Source organism: Ochotona curzoniae, unplaced genomic scaffold (genome assembly GCF_017591425.1).
Source record: "Ochotona curzoniae isolate NIBS_2020 unplaced genomic scaffold, NIBS_Ocur_1.0 scaffold_4701, whole genome shotgun sequence".
NCBI lineage: Eukaryota > Metazoa > Chordata > Mammalia > Lagomorpha > Ochotonidae > Ochotona > Ochotona curzoniae.
Genome location: NW_024467122.1, coordinates 80032769 through 80048163, shown reverse-complemented (window position 1 = coordinate 80048163; position 15395 = coordinate 80032769). Strand labels below are relative to the sequence as shown.

The 15395-nt window shown below is 48.1% G+C and overlaps 1 protein-coding gene across 1 annotated transcript in view; it reads left to right on the top strand.

Moving 5' to 3' along the window:
* ETFA (electron transfer flavoprotein subunit alpha) overlaps positions 1-15395 on the top strand; it is a 90852-nt gene that overhangs the window by 19362 nt on the left and 56095 nt on the right. The window contains exons 2-4 of the mRNA XM_040968493.1: positions 6951-7097; positions 10326-10407; positions 10498-10580. Coding sequence (XP_040824427.1) covers positions 6951-7097; positions 10326-10407; positions 10498-10580 — 312 coding nt within the window. The remainder of the gene's footprint in view (positions 1-6950; positions 7098-10325; positions 10408-10497; positions 10581-15395) is intronic.

The window sequence follows — 15395 nt, the reverse complement described above, 5'->3', positions numbered from 1 at the left end:
CTGGGACTCCTTACGCCCCAGAGTTTTATATGATGATGCAGCAACCTGCTTAGTCCAGTAATGCTGGGCGGGGAGATGCTAACATCCCTGTATTCCTTATTCCCAAGGTACTTTCTTTTTTATTTTTTAAAGATCGATTGATTGATTTGAAAGGCAGAGTTACAGAGGCAAGAGGGATTTATGAGGAGAGATGTGTATGTGTGTGAGTGGGGCTGAGAGAGAGAAAGGGGCAGGGGAAGGAGAGAGTGAGAGAAAGAGAGCGACATCTTCCAGTCTCTGGTTAACTTCTCCAATAGCACATGGGCTGTCTTCCATTATCAGAGAGCTGGATTGGAGGTGACCTGGCACAGAGGCTTAATCCCATGTACTACAGCACCAGCCCCTCGGGGTGTGTTTCTACACCTTTCTGTGGAGTGTCTTTTGGAAACCTGTGAGTTAATTCACAGCCAGTGACGAAACTGGAGTCCAGCTTGAGCAATCAGCGCTAAAGTGACCCATTTCTTTAGTTCCAGCCTCACACCCCCACGGATATCCAGGGATGTGTAGCCTTGCCCGGATGCTGTGACTTCTTTCTCAGTGAGAGAAAACAGAAGACGAGACATTGGGTTAGAAGGGAGCTTGCTATTTTAAAAATGGCAAAGGAAATCAGTATAATAACATAGAGTATCTTTATAATATATAGCCTGCTTAGGAAAACAATCACTTCAGTGCCTTGAGGAGGTTCTTAACTGTATTGTTATTTACTTACACATCTAATGTTGAACAATCTTTGAAAATGAATATGCAGTCTCACCAGAAATTATTTTTTATTTTTGATGATTTTTATATAGTTGATTAGGGTGATAAGGGTTAAGGGTTACAGGAAGGTGGGTGAGATAACCGTTTCCACATTCTCTTTTTTTCCTTCCTGCATCTGGAGGAAGTAGGGAGATACAGGGAAAAGCCACACCCAGCCTCCCAACCATCCCAGGGTGCCCAATGAAGGTCCTGCTCAAGAGGTTTCGGTAGTTCAACAGTTCTGAATTACTGCTGATCTCGGCACTCCAAGCATGATGAAATCTCTCCAGAATCCACTGGTTGACCGAAGTCCATCTTATAGTCTTCATTTGCCCAGATATTCACTGCCAACATTTGGCTGGGGTAGTTGATCAATTGTTCTGTCCTCCGTCCTCTGTTATGGTACCAGTTGTCCTCTGCAGACTCCAATGCATTGCTGTATCCTCCATGTGCACCTGGATATGCTGTCCACTGCTTCGTCTAAGCTACTGAAGAGCTCTGACACATATGTCAGACTATGGAGCCTGCAATCCATAGTTGGGGTTCTGAGTCCAGCAGTTCAGCTGGGGGGGATCCCCAAAGAAACTTCACCTGAGGTGATCCCAGACCTGATTCTTGTGTGTGCCTGCCAATACAGGGTCTGGCATAGTTTGTCGCACTAGTCAGCTTATGCATATGCTGGTGGTTGCAATTGCTGGGTCAGTTCTGTTTCCAGCCATGTCGTCTGCACAAACAAATGGGCATTACAACCCAGCCCTACTCTGCTCACCACACACTCGGCCCTCACGCAAACCAGTGGGAGTTACAGCCTAGTCTGAGCGACCCACAATAACCCCCACCAGGCCCGCCTTTTGCCCTAGTTCCCAGGCTTGTCAGTATGCACAGCCGGCTGTTCCAGTCCATCCCACATCCCTTTCAGTACTTATACATGTCAGTTGCTCTTATAGCATAGTCAATCCGGTCAGCCCCACTATCCAGCCTACGTATGTGCCGGCAGGTGCCACTCTGTCTAGCCATGCCTGTTCCAGACCTGGTTCTTATGCACACCAGTTGGAGTGGCAACTCAAGAGGGAGGTGTCTGCTGTTTTCCTACTAGACCCATTCCTGGATTCTGCATTCTCCAGGTGGTTCTGCAGTTTTGTTTTTTTTTTAAAAAGATTTATTTTTATTATTTTTTTTATTGGAAAGACGGATATACAGAGAGGAGAGACAGAGAGGAAGATCTTCCGTCCGATGATTCACTCCCCAAGTGAGCGCGACGGCCGATACTATGCCGGTCCGAAGCCAGGAGCCTCTTCCAGGTCTCCCACGCGGGTGCAGGGTCCCAAAGCTTTGGGCCGTCCTCGACTGCTTTCCCAGGCCACAGGCAGGGAGCTGGAAAGGAAGCGGGGCTGCCGGGATAGAACCGGCGCCCATATGGGATCCTGGGCTTTCAAGGCGAGGACCTTAACCACTTGCGCCACGGCGCTGGGCCCAGGTTCTGCAGTTTAACTTGACAGAATTTGCCCCCCATGCCAGCATCTGCCAGCTGATGTTGCAGCTAAACCCAACCAACCCACACCCACTCTGGCTTGAGCATGCACCAGTAAGAACAGTCAACCCAGCTTGGCTTTTCCCTGATCCTGCTTACATGAGGCCAACAGGTGGTGTAGCACCCAACCAGTCTGCCCCCAATCCCAACTCTCACGCTCACCAGTGGGAGTGGTGTCCCAGCAGAGGAGCTCCTCGCAAACCCTTTACTGGATTCACCCCCTCCATCCCTGGATCTCATGTGTGCTGGTGGGTGCTGTCGCCTGGTCTGGCATGGCCTGTCTCACTTCGACATTTGCCAGTGGGTGTTGTAGCCTGGCCCAGCATGGCCTGGTCCTGCCCACCTCCAGTCCCAGCTCATGCTGGTTGGGGCTAAAGTCTAGCCCAGCCCAGCCGGCCCCTAGTCTTTGCCCTCATGTGAACTGGCACGTGTTGTGACCCAACCTGTCCCGACCTACACTTCATTCTGGTGCTCGGATTCACCAGCTGGTGATGTGAACTGGCCCTACCTGGTTTGCCCTTGACCTGCGTCAAATGTATGCTGGTGGGTACCATTCCCTGGCCTGGTCTGGCTGCTTGCAACTGTAGTTCTTGCACTCACCTGCAGGGACTGTGTCCTGACAGAGGAGTTGCCCAAGTTCCTCCATCAGAACCTCTCCCAGTGCAAGATCTCGTGCCCGTCAGTGGGTTGATGGACCAGCCCTGCTTAGTCCACCTCCTGTCCTAGCAGAAACAGTGGCCTTCCCTCACTGGCCTTCAACCCATTCCGGTTTTTACTGTTGGGCCCAGTCAAGCCTGGTCCACACCCAGACACAACTCACACAAGGATCAGCAGGGGCAGAGAACTGGCCTAGCCTATCTTATACCTACTCTGGTTCTCATGAGCACTGGTGAGTGCAGGATTCTAGCCCAGTCTGACGCACCCCAGACCCAGTCCACACATGTGCCGAGGGACACTGCAGCCGTGTCCAGACCAAATATCATCCCTCACTCTAACCTTCACTCTCACTGGTGGGAATCACAGCCCAACCAAGGTGTCCGCTTAGCTCCCAACCAGGTCTGTTTCCAGCCATAGAACTTGCACGTGCCAGTGGTTGCTCTGATCCAGCTTGGCATAGTTCACCTGTCTTAGCCTTTGCCTTTGGATGCTACAGCCTGGCCTGCCCCGGCCTGCCCCCAGTCTCAGCTCTCAATGGCAGGTACTGGAACTTGGCCTTGCTCCTTTCCCTGGCTCATGCAAACTGGTAGGTGTGACAGCCTAGCCTGACAAGACTTGTGCTCCAGCCTGGTTTCTACACTTGCTGGTAAGCCAAGGTTTGCTTGGCCCTGCCCTGTCCACCCCCTTCCAAAACCAGCTCACACATTTGCCATCATTTGGAGCTACCTCCTCAGCTTGCCCAACCCCATGCCTGGACCACATGCTCACCAGCGGGAACTATGACCCACCAGGGGAGTTACCCACCTTCCTCCACTTGGCCCTCTCCCAGACCCAGATCTCATGCATGCCAGCGGGTGCTACGCCCTTGCCTGACATAACCTGCCCCTCCATCTTGGCCTTGTATGAACTGGTGAATGGTGCAGCCTATTTTAGGATGCACATGCAGGTGTGGCAGTCTGGACCTGCCCAGACTGTTCTCGGTCTCTGTACTCATGAGTGTTGGCAGGTTCCATGGTCACTAACTCAGCCCATCCCCACCACAACTCATGAGCTAACTAGTGGAACTTGTATTTCAACAGGGTTTGGCCCACATATGGCCCACAGAGTCTAACTCTAGACATGGTTCTCGCGTGCTGGTTAGGATCATGGCCCTGCTTAATGTGACCCGTCCCCTGTCCCGAAACTCAGGTATTGGGGACCTAGCCCTGCTAGACAGGTCCCCAGCCCTAGTTTCCTTGTGGACTGGCGTGTGGTGGTCAGCAATGTTCCATGCTACCAAGCCCATCTTAGGACTCCCATGTGGGGTGGTGAATCAGTCTGACCCATACAGATCTTCTGGTCTCTCCCCTCCAAACCACCAGGTCTCAGTCCCCTTGCTTACCTGCAAGTATAGTGGCCCTGTCATTGGGAGTCCCTACAATGAATGGCCTTATTAGTGGATGTCTCTAGGCAGTAATTCCATACCCCCAAAGCCCCAGAGCTCGCCATCCCCCAGGATTCACTCACCACTTAGCAGCAGTGGCTGGAACTAGGGTCCCAAGCACTGAGTCTGACCTGACTCAAGTACCCGCAGCAGTCGCCACGCTGTCAGGAGCTCTATCCACCCAAGCCTCGAATTGTCTCACTTGAAATTCTGAAAAGTTTGACAATTTCTTAGGAAAACTATCCCATTTATCTTGATAGAGCTATACTTTACAGCAAATATGGGCCTCCTGCCACCAAATCTTGGATTTAGTCTTCATATGGTGATGGAAATCTCATAATTTTTATGGTAAATGATGTATGAAACATAATCAAAAATATAGTGTCTGAATTATATTGGTAATAAATAGTTTGTTACTGGCAAATCTTGTGAAATGTGATTTGAATCATAAATTTTGCTACTGGGTATTAATTATAGTGTCCTTTATAAGATATGGTACTCTTCTGATTAAAAAAGAAAAAAAGACTGTATACTTAAGTCTACTGATGTATATTGGAAAAGGAACATTGTGTTACTTTCGGGGGATACAAAAATAAGCAGATGTAGAAATTGCAGGTGTAGAAATTATGAATTGTGAATTTCTAGATTTTAAGATTTTTTTTTTTAATTTGAAAGAATTAGTGGGAGGGAGGGAGAGAGAATGAATGAATGAGTGAATGTTCCATGCACTGGTTCATTCCCCAAATGGTGCGGCAGCTGAGACGGGGCCAGGCTGAAAGCAGGAGCCAGGGTCTTCTCCGGGTTTGTTGTATGGGTGGCAGGGGCTCCACACTTGGGCCATCCTCCATTGCTTCCTCCAGGCCAGAAGGGAGCTGGATTGGAGTGCAGCAGCTGGGGCAGGCAGTGGTTTTTCCCACGTCACCACAAGCACCAGCCCTGAATGCTGGTTTTTGGAAGGAGAGTTTGTAGCAATCATTGTTAAAGAGCTCCTGAGCACTTTTCATTACCCTGAGAGGTCTTAAAAAAGTACCAATCCCATGAAGGTAGGATACTTCAGAAAGTAAAGCCAAATTTTTGCATACATTTTAAAAACGTAAGAAAAAATTAGAGATTGAGAGAGAAAGGGACATACCAAAAAAAACAGATCTTGCTTCTGCTGGTTCACTCCTCACATAGGTGCAACAGCCAAAACTGGGCTGGCCTAAGGGCAGTAATCAGGAGCTTTCTCTGGCTCTCCCATGTGTGAGCTTTGTCGGGGACACATGGAACCAGTGCCCACATGGAATCTAGTGCTTGCAAGGTGAGGATTTAGCCATTAAGCCATCCCACAAGGCCCGGAACTGAATATTACTAAAAACAGTTTTTATTGGGCCCAGGTAGCCCAGTGGCTAATGTTCTCACCTTGCACACGCTGGGATCCCATATGGGTGCCAGTTCTAATCCTGGCAGCCCCGCTTCCCATCCAGCTCCCTGCTTGTGGCCTGGGAAAGCAGTCAAGGATGGCCCAAAGCCTTGGGACCCTGCACCCGTGTGGGAAACCCGGAAGAAGCTCCTGGCTGCTAGCTTAGAATCTGCTCAGCTCCGACTGTTGCAGTCACTTGGGGAGAGACTCATTGGGCAGAAGATATTTCTCTGTCTCTTCACCTCTCTGTGTATCTGACATTCCAATAAAAATAAATATATATATATATTTTTAAAAAACCACTATAGGACCTGATGCTCTGGCCTAGCAGCTAAAGTCCGCGTATGGAACACACCGGGATCCCATATGGGTGCCAGTTCTAATCCTGGCAGTCCCGCGTCCTGTCCAGCTCCCTGCTTGTGGCCTGGGAAAGTAGTCGAGGGTGGCCCAAAGCCTTGGGACTCTGCACCCGTGTGGGAGACCTGAAAGAAGCTCCTGGCTCCTGGCTTTGGATCTGTGCAGCACAGGCCGTGTGGTCACTTGGGGAGTGAATCATCGGATGGCAGGTATTTCTCTCTGTCCTCTTCCTTTCTCTATATATCTGACTTTGCAATAAAATAATCTTTCAAAACACAAAACAAAAACCATTATGCCAAACATGCACTCCTGAGTATGTTTATAGAAGTGAGTGGTGTCAGGCCCGGCACGGTAGCCTAGTGGCTAAGGTCCTCGCACACGCTGGGATCCCGTATCGGTGCTGATTCTCATCCTGGTGGCCCTGCTTCCAGTCCAGCTCCCTGCTTGTAGCCTTGGAAAGCAGTCGAGAATGGCCCAAAGCCTTGGTACCCTGCACCTTGTGTGGGAGACCCAGAAGAGGCTCTGGGCTCCTGGCTTCAGAACTGCTCAGCTCCAGCCGTTGTGGCCACCTGGGGAGTGAATCATCGGATGGAAGATCTTCCTCCCTGTCTCTCCTTCTCTCTGTATGTCTGCCACTCCAATGAAAATAATAATAATAAAAATGTAAACATTTAAAAAAGTGGTATCTACAAAATCTTCTTCTTTAAAACATGCACGCTTAACAATTAGATTAAATAGCAAAAAACTTTGGTAAAATTCTGTGTTTTTTTCTTTCCCCCTTCTCTCTGTTCCCCCCCGTGTAGGCCTCTCTGCTGCGGTTCCAGAGTACACTGGTGATAGCTGAGCACTCCAATGACTCCCTGGCCCCCATCACTCTAAACACCATCACGGCAGCCAAGCGCCTGGGAGGAGATGTGTCCTGCCTAGTGGCTGGAACCAAATGTGACAAGGTGAGAAATGTGTAAGGTCAGCAAAAGCAAATGCAATGTCCATCGAGAGACAGGGAAAGATGGCTAGCAAGAATTATGCCAGAAGACACACAGCCCGGGCAGGGCCGCAGTCCTCTCCCAGCAGGCTGTGTCACAGCCATTGCCATGTGCGGGAAAGGAACCAAAAGCTGTGCTTACTAAGCATCTCTCTTTTGAAACAAAGTGAAAAACTTGATTTAGTTCCATTGGCACCGTTACATGCCACCAGATGGCAAGCGGAATGATAACGTGTGTGTCCCCACGAAGGTCAGTAACCAATCCCTTTTTGTATTGGTGGCTGTAATTGTTCCTAATTCCTCAAAGTGATAAATGTGAACGAAGGATCTAAGGGTTTACATTTTCATCGGTGGCAAGAGCTCCTGGGCTAACACTGAACGATGCTCTTGGTTGTTAAGTACGACAGCCTTGGTTTTGGAAGCCACACATGCCCCTGGCGGGGTGCTGCCCTGCTGGTGCGCAGGGCCTGCACTCCCTGGGCTGGGCCTGTACCCCTGGGCTGCTGTGCCAATGAGTGCTTCAGCTAGGCTGGTGCGGCTGGAGCCACCTGCTTCCTCCCACTCCGGAAAGAGGCTGCCCAGGGTCTGGCTGGAGTGTTGGCCTCTGCAGTTGGAACCTGGAGAGGGAGTGTTCCTCTCAGAGCGTGGGGCAGGAAGATGTGCCATGCCAGAGGTGCTTCTGGAATTCCTTCCGTGAAGTTTGTGTTGTAAAGGATTGCATCCCAGCAGCTGGCTTAGGGTCAGCTACGTGGATTTCTTTATGTCATTCCTTTTGGCGAACCTTGAATCTCATACAGTTGACATTAACCACAATGTGTGATGACACGGCCAAGCTGTCTTTCCTTGCTTACTCTCTTCAAATATATACAAATTCTGGATTTGTTTTTGCTGTGATCTTAGATAATTATTCTAGTATTACTTTTTAAATGCCTGGAATCTACTTGGTTACAATCTGGTTATCATATCATGTGGTAACTGAAAGGAAAGCAATCAATGGCTGAATAAAGAGACTGTTCATAATAGGGCTGATTGCAGTTTCACTTGATTTTCTGTAGCTGTTTATGACAGATAGCAAGTGATTCTTTGTATAATGTTGAAGTTTTTGCCAACTAAAAAACAAATTATTTTTCAACAGAAAATATCTGTGTGTTTTTATAACCTGTGCTGCTACACAGCTACTTTGGAATTAAATGTGTTTCCTAGCTGGAAATACTCTGACTTTGAGAAGCCGAGTCCTGATCTGGCCGCAGTAAAGGGCCTCGGGCCTGGCCCAGGAGGCAGGGCGGCTCTGCTGGAAGTTGCTCGCCCGGGAAGGAGGGCCGCTGACCCTGCAGTGCGCAGAGGGCCGGCAGGCACCACCCGGGCGGCTGCTGAACGGCCGAGAGTCAGAAAGTGTCCCGGGACCTCCACCTGATCCCAAATGAGGAAGAGGAGGCACTCAAGTGGGAAGTAGTTTGGTTTGTCATAGATACATATGTGAAGGTATTTCAAAAAGTTGATGCCACATAAGAATTGAAAGATAGGGACTTAATTTGATCTCTAATACTACAACAAGGTGGAGGAATCCACCAGGGGGGAGGGCACAGGGAGGCTGGGGGAAATCTCAGAGCCTATGAAACTGTGTCACATAATGCAATGTAATAATAATAATAAAAAATATGTATTTATATAGATTTAAACTGGTGCCAAAAACATTTCTAAAATCCATACATAGTTCTTTTTTTTTTAACCTTTTAAGACTCCTGGTATACATGGATTTCAAAACTTTTCACACCAAAATAAATTTACCTTTGAGTTATTTTACTGTTTTTAAAGATTTATTTATTTATTTTTATTGCAAAGTCAGATATACAAAGAGGGGGAGTGACAGAGAGGAAGATTTTTCGTCCGCTGATTCACTCCCTAAATAACCGCAATGGCCAGAGCTGCTGCAATCCAAAGCCAGGAACGATGAGCCTCTTTTGGGTCTCCCATGCAGGTGCAGGGTCCCAAGGCTTAGGGCCGTCCTTGATTCCTTTCCCAGGTCATAAGCAGGGAGCTGGATGGGAAGTAGGGCTGCTGGGATTAGAACCAGCACCCATGTGGGATCTTGTACAATGTGAGGATTTTATCTGCTAGGTCAGTAAACCGGTCCCTTATTTTACTTTTTTAAAAGATACATTTATTTGTAAGGCAAAGAGAGAGAAAGAGAGAGTACTTCCATGTACTGGCTCACTCCCCAAATGACTGTATTGACTGGAGCTGGGCTGTTCTGAAGCCAGGAGCCTGGATCTTCTCTCAGTGTACATGGTCAAATTATACTTTTTTTTTCTATTTTAAACGATGTATTATTTATTCAAAAAGAAGAGGTGACAGAAATAGAAGAGACCTTCTGTCCACTGGTTCACTCCCCACACTGCTGCCAAAAGCTCAGGCTGGGCCAGGCCAAAGCCAGGAGCCAGGAATCCCACCCTGCTTGCCCACATGGCTGGCAGTGGCCCAAGCACTCAGACCGTGTTCCACAGCCTCGCCAGGCACGTGAGCAGGAGGCTGGATCCGAAGTGGAGTAGCTGGGACCACAGCAGCGTTCAAGCTATGGAATGCCAGGCACCAGCTGCTCTGTGTGCTTCTTGAAGAACCCGCATTTGTATGTGGGCACACCTCAGTGGTTAACAGTGGCCTGTCTCAAGAACATTTCATTTTTACAAAGTGCTGTTAATTTCACTATCAGCAGAAATTATTGTTCAAGATAAGCCTGGTTCGGTCTGTCCTTTCCCCCTGAGAATCCCTAAGTGTGAGCTGTTTTGGGTGTGCGGTTGGCAGAGAGCAGGCTCATTTTCTCCCTTTCCAAGTTGACGGACTGAGCTTGCCCTGAATCACAGGCAGAGGGCACAGTGTGTAGATCTGTTTGAGTGAAGAGCTATACTGGCCTTGCCTGTCAGTGGTGTTTTTTTTTTTTTTTTTCTTTTTCCCTCAAGACAATAGTTTTTGTTGAAATGTTTTATAGTAGGACTACGTAAGTTCCATGAATGCTAAGATCAGTTAGTGTAAGATTTTCTCTGTTGAAGAATTAAAAAAAAATCTAGGTCGTCTATTTGCTAATAAAAATGATTTTTGTAGTTGGGCACTAAGGCTTAGTTCTCTGTTGGTACTCTGTGGCTCTTTTGTGTATTTCTTGCCCATGTAAAGTTAGAAACCGATCTTTTAATCACAGGTGGCACAAGAGCTGTGTAAGGTGGAAGGTGTGACGAAAGTCCTGGTGGCTCAGCACGATGCGTACAAGGGCCTGCTTCCAGGTGAGGTGTTTCTGGTGTCTGAATTCCACCCGGGCATGTGCGGTTGGACCGTATATGAAACAGATTCTATTCTGTGCTTTTAATCCTCAGAGGAGCTGACACCACTGATCCTGGCAACGCAGAAGCAGTTCAATTACACACACATCTGTGCCGGAGCATCTGCCTTTGGAAAGGTGAGACGGCTGGGAACGCGGGTTCTGATGTCAGCCCCGGAAGGGTCGGGTTTCACTGTGCCAGAAAGGGACCCCCGACTTTTGTTTGGACAGCCAGTCCAGATCTGTTTGAATCCATGTGATTGTCTCGCTGAATTGCAGTCTTTCAAGATTTTTGACATAATTTCTGTTACAAATGCTATTTCCAGACTTTCAGATTTTGTCACAGAGATAACTCTTCATTCTTTCAAGATTTTGTCATAACTCATCCAAGTGCCACTTCTAGGCTTCCAAGATCTTGCCTTGGAGAAAATGCTACGTAGGATACTATTTGTACATTCTCTTTGTAAAAAAAAAATAATGATGATGATGATGATGCTAGAGTGTGTGTGTGAATGTGTTGATGGAGAAGGGGAGGGTGAGAGAGGGAGAATATTGTTTTGTATTGGTAATCCTTAAAGAAATGATTTGTTTGGGTGGCATTAGATATTTATTGATTGATTTTTTTTAAAGGTGTTTATTTTACAAGTTAGATTGAGAGAAAAATGGAAAAATCTAAGATTCCCGGGTCCACTGCCTGGATTGCTGCAGTGGATGGGGCAGGGTCAGGCTGAAGCCAGGAGCGTCATCCAAATCTCCCGTGTGGGCAGCGGGATCCGGACACTTGGGCCAAATTTGCTACTCTTCCTAGGCCTAGGGAGCTGGACTGGAAGCAGAGTAGCCAGGGCTCAAACCAGGTGGCCTGTTACCTGCTATGCCACAGCACTGGGTCCAGAAATATTTATTTACTGAATTACTGGAAAGAGAAAGAGAGAAAGACGAAAAATTTCCATCTGGTTCAGTCTCCACATGGCTGCAGTAGCCAGGGTCGAGTCAGGCACAGCCAGGAGCTGGAACTCTCTCTGGCTCTTCCTTGTGAGTACTTGGGTTGTCAGGGATTGCCTTGACTGCCTTTCCAGGTGCATTGGCAAGAAGCTGGGTTGGAAGCGACTAGCTAAGAACCGAACTGCACTCTGCTATGGGATGCTGGTGTCTCAGTAGTGACTTGCTGGGGCCAAATTCTGTCTACTTGGGGTTTGTAAAGAGCTATGGTATGGTTGAAGCTATCCTAGGGTAAATAGAGATGTAACTTGGGAGCAGCTGTTTAACCTGGTGATTACCCCATATCAGAGTCAGGGTTTAATATCAGGGTTTAATTCCTGTCTTTGGCTGCTGGCTCTGGTTTTAAGCCAGTTCAGATTCTGAGAGGCAGCAGCTGTGACGGACCAAGCAGCTAGGTTCCTGCCACACACATGGGAGACATGGATTGAGTTACCGGCTCCTGGCCTTTGCCCCAGCCCAGTCCTGTCTGTATTGAGCATTTGGAGGAGTGAATCAGTAGGGGGAAATTTATGTCTCTGTATGTTTCTGTCTGGATTTCTAGAGCAAATACAAAGTAATAAAGGGCTGGTGTTTGTAGCACAGCAACTTAAGATGCTGCATGCAGTGTGGGCATTCCATAGCTTGAATGCTGCTGTGGTCCCAGCTACTCCACTTCGGATCCAGCCTCCTGCTCACGTGCCTGGCGAGGCTGTGGAACACGGTCTGAGTGCTTGGGCCACTGCCAGCCATGTGGGCAAGCAGGGTGGGACTCCTGGCTCCTGGCTTTGGCCTGGCCCAGCCTGAGCTTTTGGCGGCAGTGTGGGGAGTGAACCAGTGGACAGAAGGTCTCTTCTATTTCTGTCACCTCTTCTTTTTGAATAAATAATACATCATTTAAAATAGAAAAAAAAAGTATAATTTGACCATGTGCACTGTGATAGGTGTGAAGAAAGAGTGAGCTGTTAGATGCACAGGGGTTTTCATACAATTAAGACAAAAGGGAGGAAGAGTATAGAGGGACCAGGACAAAACCTTAGTCAGTGGGTCTTCCTTGCGTCTTTTGTGGCTATGAGTAATATCCTAGCTGCCTCCCATTCCGTTCTGAAGAAGCTGTGATTTTCAGTGTTTAATTTTACTTCAAGTAATTATAAGTTTTGCACCAATGCAGCTCCTTAGGAGGGTGCATGCAGTACTTCGGTGTGCAGAGCAAGGAGATTCCCCACTCACCCTGTCTTCAGGAACACACCTGTCACAGTTGCACATTAGTCTCTCTGTCTGGATTAAAAAATTGTAAAATGGCTCAGGTGCAATAGTGCAGTGTAATGGCTAAATTGTTGCCTTGCATGTGCTGGGATCCAATATTGGAAAGGCAGATTTTCAGGAAGAAGGAGAGACAGAGAGTAAGATCTTCCATCTGCTGATTCACTTCCCAAATGGCTGCAATGGCTAGGGCCGGGAGCCAGGGGCTTCTTCTGGGTTTCCCACACGGGTGCAGGGTCCCAAGGCTTTGGGCCGTCCTCCACTGCTTTCCCAGGCCACAAGTAGGAGTTGGATGGGAAGTAGAGCGGCTGAGATATGAACTGTTGCCCATATGGAATCTTGGCAGTTGCAAGGTGAGGATTTAGCCAAATAAAATAACATAGAATTTCTTTTTAACTTCTGAAATGGGATAGTATACGGTGAGTTGTTTGTGATTAGCACTTTTTTTGTTTTTTGTTTTTTTTAATCTAAGAGTAGGTCTTAACTGTTAGGCCATGGAGTGGCTCATATTTTATCATTGTGTAATATCTCACAGTTAGGTCGTTTGTAAATATTTGTGCTTGTTTGTATGCGTGTCTGGTGTTATGTGTTGACTGTTGCTAGGGTCTTTCATACTAAAAGGAATTCAAGGACAGAGATTGGTAAAGGTCAGGGAAGCAAGGTTTTTTGTGTGTGAAGCAAAAGTACATAGTCAGAAAGGAGCGTGCGCATGCCCGAGAGGCAGCGAGGCCGGAGGCCGTCCCTCCAGGTGATCTGCAGGCTTTGGGCAGAGCCGTCGGAGGTTTAGCTGGCACTTGAAAGGGGCTGGAGCTCTGGCTGGGGCCTGAGGACCATCCGTTCCCTTGTCTCTGGAAATCTCTGAAGTGTCACATGTTTGGGTGCTTGATGAGGGTGCGAATGCTGGCCATGGGAATTACTATGAGCCAGAGGGCCTCCCGTAGGGCTGCTGCCGCCAGCCACGTTGGCTGCGTTTAGTTGGTATTGGTTCTCAGCGTCCGCAGGGAAGCTGTGGTTTTCGCCTGGGTTTGGGCAGTGCAAGTGAGGCCTTAGGTAGGTGCCAGCCAACCTCAGCTTCTCTGTGTTAGCCACCGCTTGTCTGCATCATTGATGTTAATTCTAGAAGAGGTGAGGCGGAGGCTACGTGATTTCAAATGTTTGCGGCGTCTTACTCAGTGGATAGCCCTTGGTACTGCGTGTTTTAGCATTTTCCACACGGATGCGGTGGGTGGCAAGGTCTCCGTGGGTCCTTCTGTCTGTGAGGATGTTGGTGCTGTGTTAGACGATCTGAACAGTCGTCTGAGTCTTGGTTTCTGAGGCAGCAGCTCACCTGGAAGGGTGTTAGGCCATGAGTGAGTGGATGTTTACTGTAGCTCGTCAGCTAGATGTTTCTTCTCTGGCCTTTGTTGCTGTGCTGGCAAAAGTTTTGAGGAAGGTGACGTCGGAACAACTGATTCTGTAGCCTGTTGATGAGTTTGCAGCAAGAAAGTCCCTCAGAAGCAGCGAGGTGAAATTTTGTGACAGTTGTTCATCACTTGTGGTTTTGGAATTACACACTTACAAACTCGGATGCTAGGTTTATTTATTTATTTTTTTATTACAAAGTCAGATATACAGAGAGGAGGAGAGACAGAGAGGAATATCTTCCGTCCGATGATTCACTCCCCAAGTGCCCTCAATGGCTGGTGCTGCGCCAATCTGAAGCCGGGAACCCGGAACCTCTTCCAGGTCTCCCGCACAGGTGCAGGGTCCCAAAGCTTTGGGCTGTCTTCGACTGCTTTCCCAGGCCACAAGCAGGGAGCTGGATGGGAAGTGGAGCTGCCGGGGTTAGAACCGGAGCCCATATGGTATCTCGGTGCGTTCAAGGCAAGGACTTTAGCCACTAGGCCACCGCAGCGGGTCCCAGATTTTTTTGTGTGCTGAAAAAAGAACGCAGGAGCAGATACTGCTTTTTCACCCAGAAACCATATGACCAAACCTATATCATGAAAACATTTTTTCTATGATTTTTATTTATTGATTTATTTGAGGGAGCGAGGCAGATGAGAAAGATCTGTCATCTTGTTCAGTTCTCCAAAGTCTGCATGGCCAGAACTGAGCCAAGCTGTAGCCAGGAACCCCGAACTTCATCTAGGTGTCCTGTGTGGGTGGTAGGGATCCAGCTACTCCAGCCACCATCCTCAGCTGTCTTTTGGTCCACATGAGCAGAAGCTGGAGCTGGGGGCCGAGTTGGGGTTGAACCCAGGCGTTCCAATATGGGATGCAGGTATTCCAGCTGATGTCCGAACAGCTAGCCCACATGCCCATCCTGTAAACATTTGATGAAAACTATATATGTATTTATTTTAAAAATTGTTTAATTGAAAGGCAGAGTTACAGGGAATGAGATAGAGGTCTTCCATCCCACGGATTCTTTTCCCAGATGGCTACAACTTCTACTGCTAGGCTAGGGTAAATCCAGAAGTTTGGAGCTGGTGCAGAGGCCCAAGGACTAGGGCCATGTTTTTTTTTTTTTTTTCAAATTTTATTTTTCATGTTTACGTAGTTGATTAGGGTGGAAAAGGGCCCAGGCAAGGGAAAGTGGGTGAGATCATTGTTTCCACATTTAATTTTTTTCTTCCTATATCTGGGGGAAAAGGGAGATGAGCAGAGAAGCTGCACCTATGCAGAGATGGGAAATAACCATCCGTGTCATCCCAGAGTCCCCGATGTGGAGCA